This window comes from Hemicordylus capensis, chromosome 14 (assembly GCF_027244095.1).
Source record: "Hemicordylus capensis ecotype Gifberg chromosome 14, rHemCap1.1.pri, whole genome shotgun sequence".
Taxonomy (NCBI): domain Eukaryota; kingdom Metazoa; phylum Chordata; class Lepidosauria; order Squamata; family Cordylidae; genus Hemicordylus; species Hemicordylus capensis.
The window spans coordinates 2,299,917-2,314,821 of record NC_069670.1 but is presented as its reverse complement, the minus strand read 5'-3'; the positions used below and the strand labels follow the sequence as shown (position 1 = coordinate 2,314,821).

Sequence of the window (14,905 nt, the reverse complement as noted above, 5' to 3'; positions counted from 1 at the left end):
TGCTTTAAGGTCACTTCAACAAGTCCTTACAGAACTGTTCATGCTGAACACAGGATTTGGAATTTCTTTGGGGCCAATTGTGTTGGATCCCAGTTGCCCAAATTCTGGCAGGGGGTACAAATGGGGGATTTACTTTGTCTCCTAACTGCAGCCGACAGAACTTTGATCAGCAGCTGACCTTGACTTTGTCTTAACCTTCTCCGGTCTTGCTTGTAACGCCAGGCCTGTGAGTGAATAATAGGGGATTTCCAGCTGGCAATGAGAAGAACCCAATCATATGACCAATAAGGCAAGACTCATATGTGCCAACCTGTCCCAAGCAATCACAATGCAATTCAGAGACATCCATTTCCTGTTAGTTTTACAGGAATCAAATTTTGGAGATTATTCTGAACATATTGAAGCATGGGAACAGAGACATTGCAACAGGAGGATTCTGCTGCAACAATACTACCTTGTGTTAGCCCTGATGCCGCACTGGGTGCTGTGCAAAACACAGAACCGGCCCACTTGTTTTATTTACAAATGTCTGGCATTCAGACAAACTGGATCAGTAGCAATATTTAAGTGTCTGAATAATTACCAAGACCTCAAAAGAGATGGCTTTTGGAGGTACCCAAGGAAATGAAAGGATCCACCTAATGTAATGCACAAAAGCTACCACTCATTGACAAGTTATTTTTTGGAATTTCCTCTTTCGTTTCCTAATACAGTGACAAAGGGTCACTACATTAGCCTCTGAGTACACATGTGGAAGGAAACCTACAGGGAGAGATGAGAGCCATCTTCAAACATCTGGAGGGCTGCCGCAGAGAAGAGGGAGTTCTGGGTCGCTCCTGAGGGCAGGACTGATTCAGGCTAGACATTTGGATAGCTTTTTAACTGTATGTGTTGTTAGACAGTGGAACAGCCTGCCTCATGCCATGGCAGGCTCTCCTTCACTGGAAGTTTCCAAACAGAGGCTTGGCAGCCATCTATCTAGGGTTGGACTAGAAGACCTCTGAGACCCCTTCCCACTCGAACCCTCTATGGTTAGAGATGGTTTTAACTTTTTATTCTGTGCAATTGTGGTTTTTTTGCTCTGTTGTATATCTGTCATGTTTCAACTTGTGTACATTGTCACTGCCTAGAGATGCAAATATTTGGCGCTACTCCTGCATTGACTTACAGACTGTAAGCCCCTCAGGGCAGGGACCTGATAGTTTATACTTGCAAAGCACCTCACACATGACCAATTCCACTCTAACCACTACACCACGCTGACTCGGTGTGCATTCATATATCAGGCAGATTTACCCCAAAGTCCCTGCGAACTATCGTGGGGGCACTTCAGACACAATTCGGGTTTTTCACTGTGTTAGACTGTAGCCTGAGCCAGCGTAGTGTAGTGGTTAGAGTGCTGGACTAGGACCGGGGAGACCCGAGTTCTGATCCCCCTTCAGCCATGAGACTTGCTGGGTGACTCTGGGCCAGTCACTTCTCTCTCAGCCTAACCTACCTCACAGGGTTGTTGTGAGGAGAAACTCAAGTATGGAGTACAGCGCTCTGGGCTCCTTGGAGGAAGAGCGGGATATAAAATGTAATAAATAAATAAATACATATCCGGGGTTAACAAATCCACTTTTTGTGTCGGGTTTTTTGGACTTAGAGTTTGCAGTAAAGCCTACTGTGTGAAGAATGCCCTGGTAATTCAGATCTCCAGCATCCGGTGAGAAATTCAGAAGCATCCCTACCCACAGATTGATTCACAGAAGCTTTTGCTGCTTATTGATTAAATCTTGCAGCCCCAGATATCATTGGGGGAAAACAAAAATCAAGGAGTTGGATCGTCACCCCCACAAGAAACAGTGAAGGAAATCTGGTGCAAGGAAAGATGGAAAACCCATAGCAAAAATATAAATAAAAGGCATGTGATTGAATCACAAGGTTCCTTCTTTGGGATAAGGAATCTGGAATGTGCTCATGGTGCTTTTTTCTAAACCACAATTCATTGCTGCGGGAGGCAGAAGAGAGTCCAAGCCAATAATTACATCCAAGCCAATCCTTGCTATGTTTGCATAGTTTCAAGACCGTGTTCAAGGGTGAATTCAGAACCAGAGCCTTCTCTGTTCTTTCAGACCACAGCCGTAGAACGAGGTTAGCACAAAACATGTTTACAATTGGATCAAAAAGGGAAGAAGTCAGTCACCAGAAAAACTGTCAACCACGCGGACGGCTGCATTTTCATTCTCGGGACATTCGCAGATGTGAAATGCAAACTAGGCCTGCTTTTCCATGACATTGCTCTTTCTAGCATTTACTTATTTAAAATATTTATACCCCAGTGCAGGACTGCTCAGGGTGGCTTATGTTCTGTTTTTTTCATAATGTATGTTCTGGGTTTTTTGTTTCTTTGCAGTTGAGGCTCATGATCTTTTCCAATGGCAAGAATAAGCATGTATTTAAGACTCATGCATACGAGAGTTAATGGCCATTCATCGATCATTGACCAAAGGGCTTTCTACAGTGACTAACCATGTGCTTTGGGGAAACTCAGAAGGAGCAAGGCATGGAAGCAAAACCCCTCTCTGCTGTGTGTGCCCCAGCAAATACTAGCGGGAGGTAGTCTGCCTCTGGGCAGGGAGGTTCTATTTAGGTATTGTGACTATAACATTAGCATTAGAAATATAATTACTTTTCCGCAAAAAAAAGGAGTTCTCGGAGTAGTTTACACAGCAAAAGGGATGAGAAAATGGCTCCCTCTCCCGAAAGGTTTCACAGTCCAACTGACACCAGCAGCCGCCACTGGAAAGATGCTGTGCGGAGCTGAATGGAGACAGTTGCTCTCCCCCTGCTAAATGTCAGGGTCACCAGTTTTAAAGGGTGTCTCTGGCCCTCTGTCCTCCTCCTCCTCCATGAATATGTCTCAATCTCCTTTTGAAGCCATCTTAGCTGGTGGCCATTGCCACATCTGGTGCCAGCGAGTTCCACAAGCTAGCTCTGCATTGTGGAAAGAAAAACTTGCTTTTGTCTGTCCTGCTAATTTGTTTCATGTGCCTTTGCATGCATGTGAATGTCTTAAGATCTAAGATACACACACCACAACTTTCCTAAAGCCATGGAGCAGGGTTTCTTAACCTTGGGCCCCCAGATGTTGTTGGACTACAACTCCCATCATCCCCAGACATGGCCTTTGTGGCTGAGGATGATGGGAGTTGTAGTCCAACAACATCTGGGGGCCCAAGGTTAAGAAATCCTGCCATGGAGCATTGTGCAATAAATCTGCCAAACCCACCGGCCTCTGTCAGCAGGGCTCTGCTATTTTTGACCGCTCTCTAACTGGCAGAAATTCAACAGGTGGTGCCTTTGGCCTCATTGTCCCTGTATGCTGGGAAGCAGTTTTGACTTTGAGCTTTGTACCTGCCACGCAGCCGTTAAAATCACAGCAGCTTTGACAGCTGAGCTGGGGGGCGGGGCGGGGAGAGGGAGACAAAACTATGATTGTACCAGAGATGACATGTTTTGTTCTTTTGAAATAGGAGAAGTGGGTGAGAGGAACAATTGACAGTTTGACTGCAGAAGGCCCCAGCCTGTGACTGTATCTTGTGCATCAGTTTGGAGCAGAAGGAGGCACCAGAGGCAGCGTTTAATATGGAAAAACATGACTGTGGAAGGGAGATCTTAAGAATATAAGAATATTCCCCTTATACCAAGTCAGACCCTTGGCCCATCTAGCTCAGTATTGTCCACACCAAGCCTGCTCAACTTTGGTCCCCCCAGCTGTTCTTGGACTACAACACCCATAATCCCCAGCCACCGTGGCCAAGAGCCCGGGATTATGGGAGTTGTAGGCCAACATCTGCAGGAGGGCTGAAGTTGGGCATCAGCTCTCCAAGGCTTCAGACAGGTCTTTCCCAGCCTGCAAAGCAGACGCTCTATCCCGGAGGTTTGGCCCAATCCCCATATTGGCCGAGACAGGAAGTAGGAAACTGTACTGTATGTGGTGACAGGAAGTGGTACAGTCAGCCACTGTAACCGGTCAGGCACCAGGGCTGGTGACAGTACCTGCTTTAAGCACTCTGCCACCCTTAAAAGTCACAGCACCTAAAAGGGTTAGGGTTTTTGTTCACAATCATGATGAATGGGTTTTTGACTCATTGGGGTAGGGTTGCCAAGCCTCCGGTCACGGGACGACTGGCCAGGACTGGGAGCACTGCCTGGCATCTCTAAGAATTCGCATCGATCTCCAAGTGGCTCGAGAAAGCGATTCTGGAGATGGTAATGACTTGCTATAGTGGAAAATACTGGGGAACAAAATAGCCAGGAATAGCTTCGGACAGAGTTGGGGACCCTAACAGGGAGAAATCTTGGTCAGAAGGTATAAGAACAGCCCTGTTGGATCAGGCCCAAAGAGGCCTATCTAGTCCAACATCCTGCTTTACACAGTGGCCCACCAGATGCCGCTGGAAGCCACAGGCAGAAGTAGAGGTCATGCCCTCTCTCCTGCTGTTACGCCCCTGCAACTGGGACTCAGAGGCATCCTGCCTTGGAGGCTGGAGGTGGCCTGAAGCCCTCCGACTAGTAGCCGTTGATAGACCTCTCCTCCGTGAAGTGATCCAAACTCCTCTTCATGCCATCCAGCTTGTTGGCTGTCACCACGTCTTGTGGCAGAGAATTCCACGAGCGGATTGTGTGTTGTGTGAAAAAGTACTTCCGTTTGTTGGTCCTAGATTTCTTGGCAATCAGTTTCATGGGTTGACCCCTGGATCCAGTGTTATGTGAGAGGGAGAAAGAATTCTATCAACTTTCTCCACACCGTGCATGATTTTATAGACCTCTATTATTTCTCCCTGCAGGCTTTTTTTCTAGGAACAGACATCACAGTGATCACTACATCACTACAGATATCACTATGAATCGACTCTAGGGGGTGCTGTGACTCTATTTGCTTGTGAAAACTTTTCGTTCCCTTACTTTTTTGGTTCGCTGGTTAGCTCCAGGCTTATGGGAATTTCTGCTGCTTTTTGGTTCCTTTTCCATCTAGATCTCTTGTGATTGGCCTTTGTCTTCCATCAAGGTATTCTACATTGTGCATTCTCACTGTTCCACTGGCCACATCAAGGATTCTGTATCCTTTTCCTCCTAGTGTATTTCCAGAAAGCGTTTCTTCTTCAAAACAATAGACACAAGGTGAGTAATTGTCTTTGCAGGGGTGAACTTTAAATCCTCTTGCTAAATCCCCTTCTCAATTTGAGAAATTACTTCAACGTCTCTGTGTGCAAATCTTTGGTGATACAATTTTTCACACTAAGCAGACAACCCTTTGCAACACTGGCTTTTAATGCAATCAATCTCATACAAGCCACTTTCCTTTAAAGAAGCGCTTATCAACAACTCCTGTTTGTCACTGATGTAATAGTAATCATCTTTGAATTCTACTCAATAACCTCTCCATGTGACATATCTAACTGAAATTAAACTGCTTTCAGGTGCAGGGACATAAAGAGCTTCCTCAGTTCCCAAAGTTGTGCTTCTCACCGTTGGCGGCTTGCATCTGATTTTTGCTTTCCCTCTGCAGTGATATTTCTGCCATCTGCCAGGCTTGGGGTTTTGTAATGCAGAACCTGGAGCCTCTATAACTTGTGGGAGGAGCGGGTGCTTGGCAAAGAGAAGCTGCCAGAGATTTGTTTTAAATCAAAAACCTTCCTATACTAAGCAGAAGCGGTTAAAAAAAATCACTAGTTTTAAAAAGTGAGTTTCTTCCTCTTGTTTTTGAAAGGGGAAACTAGTGCTTCAGGTCAGCTGCTGAACCCCCTGATCTCACCCCGGCTACAGGGTGCTTTCCAGATTGCACACTATCACTGTGTTGCAACAGGCCCCTTAAGTGTTTTGCCTGTGTTATGACATCACAGTCCCTGCATTGTAAGGAAGGTGCCGTCCATATTCCCGATGCCGTCTATCAGATTGTATTGCTGTGTCACAGCCCTATAACGTCGCATCTGTGATCTGTGTGGCAAAAAGAGAGAGAGAGAGCTGGATTTGCCTGTTGTAGGCTTGTCCCCTTACAATGGATCTCTAATACCCCCTGCTAACTTGGCAAAGAGGCACCTTTTACCATGGTGATTCTCTTTATTTAGAAGGGGGAGAGTAACTGGCCCTATCAACCCCCAGCACAACGTCCCTCCAGTGTCTGTTGCTGGTGTCTGTCTTATGTTTATTTTAGATTGTGAGCCCTTTGGGGACAGGGATCGATCTTATTTGTTTATTATTTCTCTATGTAAACCGCCCTGAGCCATTTTTGGAAGGGTGGTATAGAAATCGAATTATTGTTGTTGTTGTTGTTGTTGTTGTTGTTGTTGTTATTAATGCAGTTTGAATTTGGTGCCACAAAATGTTGCAGTTTACACCGCTTTTTGCAGTGTGAGGCTCGCAATCTGGAAAGCGCCCAGGGGACTTAATCACGAAGAACTGCAGCTAGAGTGGGGCCATATAGCCAGGGAAAGCCAGGAGGAAAAGACACAAACGATCCACCAGGGGGTCAGCGTTCCGCAAGCCGAACCGAAAGACAAGGCAAGAAGGAACAAAGGAAGCCGAGAGAGAGAAAAGAGCAACCGAGGCTACATCTGGTCCCTGCCTGACCACAGTGACCCCACCCTGGGAGACTGCAAGAAGAACAGCATCGCTTGACCTCTGACTTCGGCTTTTCAGCAGCCGGTGATGAAGAGGACCTGGGCTGCGGAAACAACATCCTTCGGCAGGCACGGTCTGCTGTTAATCTCTGTTCCTCTTCAGAGAGCAGACCAGGCAGACTCCCTCGCATGCCAGGCAGATGCTTCACCCAAATGCCATTATATCCTGTTTTATATTTATTGCATTTTAAATCAGGGATATGCCTATCAGGGGGTATATAAATACTCCACATTTTGCCCTGGAGAACCTGGGGATAGGGGTACTTCGAGGCGGCCAGGATGCTGGAAACAGTTTTCTCTCTGAAATGGCTCCAGTGCAAAACTAACTAAGCCTTTTCTCTGTTACAAGGACTAGGGAAAAGATTAAACTTGGAACCCTCTCTAGGTGCCAAAAGATGCCCAGGAGTCCCCCAAATGGTTCCGTGACCAACGTGGCCTCAGATCTGAAGTATCCCACAAGCCGAGGTTTGACCAAGTCCTGAGTTCTCAACAGTAAATGCTTTTACACACTATGATCCTTCTGCTTGTGGCTTGTCTTGATTGCTTGAGCAATCAAAGAAACTACTTTTTGCTGGCCTATTTCTACACCTTATGATCCGCTTGTGCCATCATGTGATCCGAATTATGCATGGTGGGGAAACTGGCCGGGGAGTTGCCTTGCCCTTCATACAGACAAGTCGATAATAGGGCCATTAGCTCAACAGCTTGATAAGCCAGCCACACTGATGATAAAACAGCTTTACAAGCTGCCCAGAGGCAGAGGTTTGCGGCAGCATACAAACCGGATAAATAGATAAAATAAGTACATGCTCTGGAGGATTGTTTCTAGGCATCTGTACCTCCTGGTTGAAAGATCAGACAACTGACTTAACAGGTGGTTAAGCATTGTTGGGTTCATGTACGGCGTACTTTGTCAGGAGAAAGTCGCACATGCTTCAAGGGGTCTGGACATCTGCACATGGGCCTGTGTGTGTGAATGACCGTACACATGTTCATTCTGAAAGTGAGCCCAGGGTGTGCAGGGGAGATAGGAAGTGCATAGAGCACATGCACTCAATCTGTGCAAATAACCACACGTGTACACACTGCGCAGAGACTGTACATGCGTTAACACAACGCATGGATAGGGCTTGTCTCTCTGTCTCACCAGGCAATTCGGTTATCCAACTATCAGTAGGTTCAGGCCAGGAAAAGCAAAGCCCTTGTTCACACAGTGAACAACCCACTCAATGGAATTTGCTGGCACAGAAGGTGGCGAGGGCCACTGGCCGGTACCTTTAAATGACACATTAAACGGGAAAGAGAGGCCTATCAAGTGTGAGGGCCAGATGGAACCTCCCTGCATAGAGGCAGTCTACAAACAAGGGTGGGCTTGTGCCTTGACACCCTACTCAGGGGTTCCCGCAAGATATCTGGCTGGCCACTGTGGGAGGCAGGATGTTGAACCAGGTGAATCTCAGCTCTGATCCAGCGGGGTCTTCATTATACCATCCCTTGGCAAACGGCATCCATGCTGGGCCATCTCCAGAGCTTGCTGTGAGATCATTAATCTGTCACCCAATGGTCTGTTTGCAGGGCCCTGCTCTCCGGCTCTGGCACACACAACACAGAGAGAAGACCTCCAAATAATGATGTTTGCTCCCTTAGACAGGGGAATTAAGTGCTCCTTCTACCTCAAGGATGCCCAGCCGTGAACAGGGTCTAGGAGAACACCTCGGCGCACCCACAATCGTGAAACTGCCAACCAACAACAGCAAAATGACCTGAGCAAGAAAAACCAAGAGGCGTTTTGAAAAAGGGAAAGAAAAAAATTCTTGTAAAGTCTTTGCTACATATCATCATTTGCAACTTTCTGCCACAATACAAAGCCTTCAGGTCAGGCTGTTTAGAGGGAGGAAACAGAACATAACAGTTTGGCTTTACTCTCCTATTGCATAACAAGAAAACGAAAGAAAAAGGACATTTGATTGCATTTAAACGTTTGTGGATTCCAGGGGGAAATCCCGCCTATTGTGTGCGCTGCCGTTTCTGATTCCTGAAACTGCCTCCCACCTCTACGCTTCTCTTGCCTAGGGGAAGGACCCCCTCACCACCAGAACTGTAACACTGCAGCGGAGCAGACACTCTGCAAGGAGGAGAGGCAGGGGGCGCTATCCTAGGAAGAGAGGCCAGCATCAGCCAAGAGGACCTGGGGCCGAAGCCACTTCTCCCACGTCATCAAAACCCTGCCCAGCTCCCTTTCTGCTCCCAAGATTTAACTTCTTCTGAAGCTCCCTCTAACAGAGTCACGGAGTCGAGGAGCACAACTTCAAAATCCAAATGTGTGCCAGACATCAAGTTCTGCGTGGCACGAATTTCTGCAGTCTTTGGGTGAGGAATCTGTGGCCGGGCAACCGATTGGACACCGAGGGTCACCACTGGGCGTTCTTCCCCGTGCCTGGCCAGCCTTAGAGAAGCAGAGAGAGGGTGTTTCTCTCCCTTCCAGTGAGATTGTAGGCATGGGGAAGTTTCCCTGTGGTTGCTCCAATGCACAGCACCTACGGCCTGTGGCCCATGCCACCAACGTCAAGGGAATTTAGAGACACATCACTTGGCTCAGGAGACAGGATGCCTCTTGGGACAGAGGAGAAACCTAGATTTCACCCAGGACTGTGCCATGAGCAGCGGCACAGCACCCGTTTTGCACGCATGCTCGATTCCTGCATGCATGTTTTGCATGCTCGGTCCCTGGCGCCTCCTGTCAGAAGGATCCCAGTTAGCAGACTTGGGAAAGATCTCTGCAAGAGGCCTAGGAGGAGTGGTCCGCTCGTCTACACAGCACTAGGCAAGACACACTCATGGTCCAACCTGGCCCCTTGGTGTGTACCTGGGCAAATCTTTCTTTCTGCAAAACAGAACATGTGATTAACACAGTCCTAAGGACTAGAAACTTCAATAAGCTTCAGAACATGTAACATCTGGGGAGCAAGAGGACAGATGGGCGGAATTTCCAGTATACAAAAGCGCTGGCTACTGGAGGGTGGGGCCCACTGCTGGCTACTAGCCATGATGGCTCTGTGCAGAGAGGTAGCCGACCGTTCAACGCCAGGTGCTGCAGACAGATGGCGGGGAAAGGCCTTACCTGTGAGTCAAGTCAGCGGCACTGGGCAGCTGAAAACAGGCTGCCGGACTTGGATGGGTCCTTGGCCTAGCCCAGTGCAGGCAGGTCTTCTGTCCTTGACAGTAGCCTACCTCATAAGGGTGCTGTAAGAGCTAACTGGATGAAGGTCTGCTTGACAAACACTACAGAGATAACAGGAATCTGCTCCAAGGGGGCCTTTTTGCCTTCTAAAAAGCAACCAGCCTCTTCAAGGCGCGGGGAAAATTCACAGAGGGAAGGAGGAGAGAGCTGAGCTGCCCACCAACACTATAGTAGTAACAGCAGCAGCGGTGAGTTGACTCTTTTGTGACTGCTAGAGAGGGGAGCCTCCTTCTTGTTCCTTGCTGCTGTGCCGCTTGAACCTGCAGGCTGCACCCCCTTATTTCCACTCTTGCTGCCCTTCAAAAGCTCGCTCTGAGCTGTAGATCAAGCTCCGGCCACTGAGATCTGCCAGATGCCCCTCCCCAAACACCCACGGGCGCAGACGTGGAAACAAATGCAAAACACAACCCTGCAGAAACCCGCATCCCAATGTCCTTTGTGGGGAAAGACCTGCTCCGGGACCGAGAAGCAGCTGGTGGTCTTAAGTCACCGGGACTGTGAAAGGGAGGCTGTATCCTTCTCTCTAAATCTATCCACTAGAATGTAGGAGAGATCGGACCTTCTGACCTGGGCTGTGCATGCTGGAACTTAGGAATCACTTGGATATGCATATAATTCATTTCACATAATTGATTCTGCTTCCACTACCCCCCGGTGAGGGTTAGAGATAAAAAAGAACTGAAAGTTAACTGAGATCCCAGCAACGCATTCTCAGATTCTGGGAACCTCCCAGATCACAGAATCACATTTTGCAGGAGCCCGGGTGGCCAGGCACCTGGGATTTTTCACACTTTGGCAACAAGAGCTGCAATCTACAAAGAAGAAATCCACACCCCTACGCGTGGTCCACAGGCAGAATTTGTGCTGTCAGAAGAGGAGGGGCTGTGTTGTTAAAAGGTTTACTCCACGGGCCAAGTTCACTGCAGCCGGAAGGTGAGGTGTAACCGTCCTCTTCTCGGCGCATCCCTATCCCAACGCTGCCCTCCAGGCACGGTTTTTGAAGGAAGACAGTTGCAACATCCAGGAATTCCGCTCTGGGTGTGTGTTCATTTCGGTGACGGTGGCACGTCTCCAAGTGAATCCGTGCGGGTTGAAGCAAAGATTCTCAGTGGCTTGACTCGCCTCTTCGGATTTCCTTTCCTCCCACTTCCCTAAAAGAGTGGATACTTGATGGAGGTGTTCCAACTGGGGCAGAGAGGAGAGTCCTTCCTGCTCCAATCAAGACTCATGTGCAGTACAGACACGAGGCGATCTGCTTAGGCTAATCCGTGCGTTCGCACCTGTGTGGGGGGGGAGGAGAGCGCACACCCACTCCCTTCACATTAGGCTGCCATGGAGGCGAAGACGAGCTCTGAACTTGGCAAAATCCTCAACATCACAAAATCCGCATGTGGTCGACCGTCACCTCTGACGTTTCTTATGGCTTGTAAGTGTTCCCCCACCCACCCACCCGCCCTGATTACAAGAAAAAGCCTTCAAAAAGAGTAGGATGCTGTTCGTGAAGGAGGCCTGTGTTCTTTGCACAGTTTCCAGAGCAGACAACGGCAGTTGGAAGCTAGCCTTTCCCTGAAAAAAGCCAGCAGGGCAAGCCAGACCTTCTGGTCTCCAGATGAAGGAGGGAGACGGAGGCTCCCGTGGGACCCCAGTCCCCTAAAGGGGTGCTGCAAGGACCACAAAACCTTTTCCTCTCCTCTGTTGCTCGCACACCATGTTCTCTGCCGCCTCTGTTGGCTGCCAACACCCTAGCCGCTGGGACATTTCTGCCAGGGATTGGGCATATGCCATCTTGGGATGAAGCAGGGCAGCAGAAACGGGTGTGTTGGCAGCCACTGAGTGTGTGTGTGTGTGTGTGTGTGTGTGTGTGGCCAAGGTGTCAGAGGACACAGCGGCCCACCAGGAGTCCAGGACCAGGACGGGCTGGCACATCCCCCTATCTAATTAACACTGCTTTAGGGAGTGATGTGCCGGCCCCTGCATGCAAGTACACAGATGCACGAGTGGGAAAGCATGTGGCTACGAGTTCCTAGATGCCTCAGGTGTCCACAGGTGACGGAGTTAGGCAAAGGTGAGCATCGTCCAGGTACAAAAGTCTGCCGCCCCCGCCCCCGCCCCCCCCCCCCAATTCCCTGACATGTACAAACAAGAATACATTGTTATACACCTATATATAAAAGGTTATGGCATAGACGTGTGTTGGGTTTGTTTGTTTGTTTTTTTTTAAAAAAAAAACCCGCTTGCTGAGCTTTTAAAATCCCTGATGATCACACCCTGAGCATCTCTGCTCCTGCCTGGGGTGCGGAAAATCTCTCCCGCTGCTGCTTTAACCCACATCCAATGCTCTCCGGAAAGCCAACCAGTTGCGTGGCGAGTTGGAAGGGGCCACAGTCCAACACGAGCGGCCTCACCGGAGACTCCATCCGGGGACGAGCGGGCCTCTGCTCGCCACGCCTCGTTCGGCGTCCTCTGCTTTGGCAGTCTTGGAAAGAAGAAAGAGAGGAAGGGCCCGGCTGCCTCTTCCCTTCCACATCGCTATGCAGAAAACTGCAACGTCTTCATGGAGCGGCTTCCATTCTTATTCCGAGAAGGGAGGGAACATGTTTAGCTCGGGGAATTCCTCGTTGCTGTAGTTGGCGCCCTGATCTCCCAGCATGGATAACATGTCCTACAACAAGGTCATAAGAATAGTGAATCAATCAATAGGAACTCTGTGGTTACTGTTGCAAAGGAAAAAGCACATTGCTTGCTTTCACACGTTGTGTCCCACAAGTCATTCACACGTTGTGTCCCACACTCATGCAACGGGTGTACAGTGTACACAGGTACAGATCCATACAGTCACCCACATGTCATGCTGAACGCAGATACAGAAGTACACTTTCCATCTGCACCATGCATCTGAAGGGCCTGTATCCAGCTTCACTTTTAAAACGAACACAGGTACAGCAGTGTTCTCTCTAATTTTTTTCATCTATGCGCGGAAATGAGTTTTGTTCTGGGCGGGAGTATCAAGGCAGTGTGTGCAGACATGCATTCAGAATGGGGCCTTCCTGATTCAACCTGAGCGGGATCTAAAATCAACTGAGTGCACATCATAACACGTGTGAGCGTGCGCCCACGCGCATGCCTTAGAGGGAACACTGAGGTACAGTCATTCAGACAAACACACGTACGAGTGTATCTGTACACTCATACAGCATAATGTCTGAACTGGGCTGGTGTGTAACAAATCACTGCTTCTCAGTCCTATTCCAGTCCAAGATTTTGCTCCTACAGCTCCACTGCTCTCACCTATCCGACAGCTGACTCTGCCTTTCCCTACTTGCTCTCCCTCATGCCTGGAACTGCCACCCACAGCACCTCCCTCATGCCAACTCTCTCCCTCTTTTCAAATCCCTCCTCAAAACCTACCTCTTTGAACATCAGAAGCTGCCCTACATACTGTGGATCCCTCTAAAGTAGTCTAGTGCTTAGAGTAATTGGACTAGGACCACGGAGATGCACGTTTAAATCTCCGTTCCACCATGGAACTCACTGGGTGGGTTTCAGCCAGTCACTTCTCTCTCAGCCTAGCCTACCTCACAGGATGATTGTGAGGATAACATGTACACTGCTCTGGGCTCCTTGGAGGAGGAGCAGGACAGAAATGTGAAACATGTCCATGTAAAGCTAGCTCAGTATCATCTGCTCCACCTGGCACCACTCTCCAAGGTGGGGAAAGGTCTCTCTCTTGGTCTCTCAGTCCTGCTGCAAGAGACCTGCAAGCTTCCGTGTGCAGAGCCAGTGCATATGCTCCCAGAGATACGGTCCTCTCCTCAAAACCTCTACGATTCAAATCTCTCTTCCCGCCCTTTTGCAAGGACTTGTTCTGGGAAGCTTTTAACCTCTGTCTTAAATGCATCAACTGGCACAAGGGGGGTTGCACATTTTGCTTGACTTGTTTAGCAAAATGCAAGCCTTTACTGCACCAATTCAGATCGCTGGAACCCTTAGCGGCCAATCCTTATAGGAAACCAAGCCACCTTCTTGAGGTTACGGACTCTGTTGTGATGGCCAATCAAGGCAGTGGACAGAGCAGACTGAAATCACAGGGACATAGGAAGCTGCCCTGTACTGAGAGTCAGACGGTTGGGTCCATCGAGCTCAGCAGTTACTGCACCGACTGGCAGCTGCCCTCCACAGCTTTAGAGGTCTTTCCCAGCCCTACCTGGAGATGCTCCCAGGGACCTCCTGCATGCAGAGCAGGTGATCTCCCACGGAGCCACGGCCTCAGCCTCAAGTCCCTCGTCGACCCTAACCCTCCCCAGAAACACTCCTAGACTTGTTGGCTCACCGGAAAAACTTCTGGCTGGGTCTGCTGCTGCTGCTGCTGCTGGATGTGGGGCTCGCCTGCACTCTGCCCGTGGGGCTGGCTCTGCCACTGGGGCCAAACGCCGACGCCCTCAGCTGTCCGTGTCTGGAACGGGGCTGGGTTCTGCGCGGTCTCTCCTGCTGCTTCAGGAAAAGAGAAGAGAAAACGGTCAACGTGTGGGCATGGCGGAGTCCCACTGTTCTTCAGCATGTGGTTGTGGCACGTTCTGTTCTGGGTTGCTGGGCTTGATCGGCAGAGAGGGGGCCAGCAGGTGGGCCATCATTCTACGGCAACGGCAGAGAGACATGAGAGAAGTCTACAGAAGTATGCATGGCATGGAGAGAGAGAGAGAAATTTCACTCCTTCTCTTGTAATGCTAGGGACCAGGGGTCACCCCATAAAACTGACGGCCAGGAGATATAGGACCGGCCAAAGGAAGGACTTTTCCACACCCCGCCAGCATTAATCCGTGAAATTCTCTGCTTCGGAATGTGGTGATGGCCACGAGCTTGGATGGCTTTGAAAGGGGCTTCAGACAGATTCATGGAGGATAAGCCTATCAACGGCTACTAGTCCTGAGAGCTATGAGATGCCGCCAGGTTTCAAAGGCGAAGGGAGGAGAGCTGGTCTTGTGTTAGCAAGCATGAC

General features: G+C 49.3%; 1 protein-coding gene across 8 annotated transcripts in view; it reads right to left on the bottom strand.

The window, feature by feature from the left end:
• Positions 1–12,057: 12,057 nt before the first annotated feature.
• The window catches only part of ARNT (aryl hydrocarbon receptor nuclear translocator), a 47,218-nt gene continuing 44,370 nt past the window's right edge, over positions 12,058–14,905 (bottom strand). For 6 of the 8 annotated variants that reach the window (XM_053278211.1, XM_053278214.1, XM_053278216.1 and 3 more), the window contains 2 exons: positions 14,240–14,400; positions 12,058–12,571 (listed from right to left, as the gene is read on the bottom strand). In XM_053278211.1, coding sequence (XP_053134186.1) covers positions 12,482–12,571; positions 14,240–14,400 — 251 coding nt within the window. In that variant the 3' untranslated portion in view covers positions 12,058–12,481. The remainder of the gene's footprint in view (positions 12,572–14,239; positions 14,401–14,905) is intronic. The other 2 variants (XM_053278213.1, XM_053278219.1) reach the window with 1 other exon arrangement.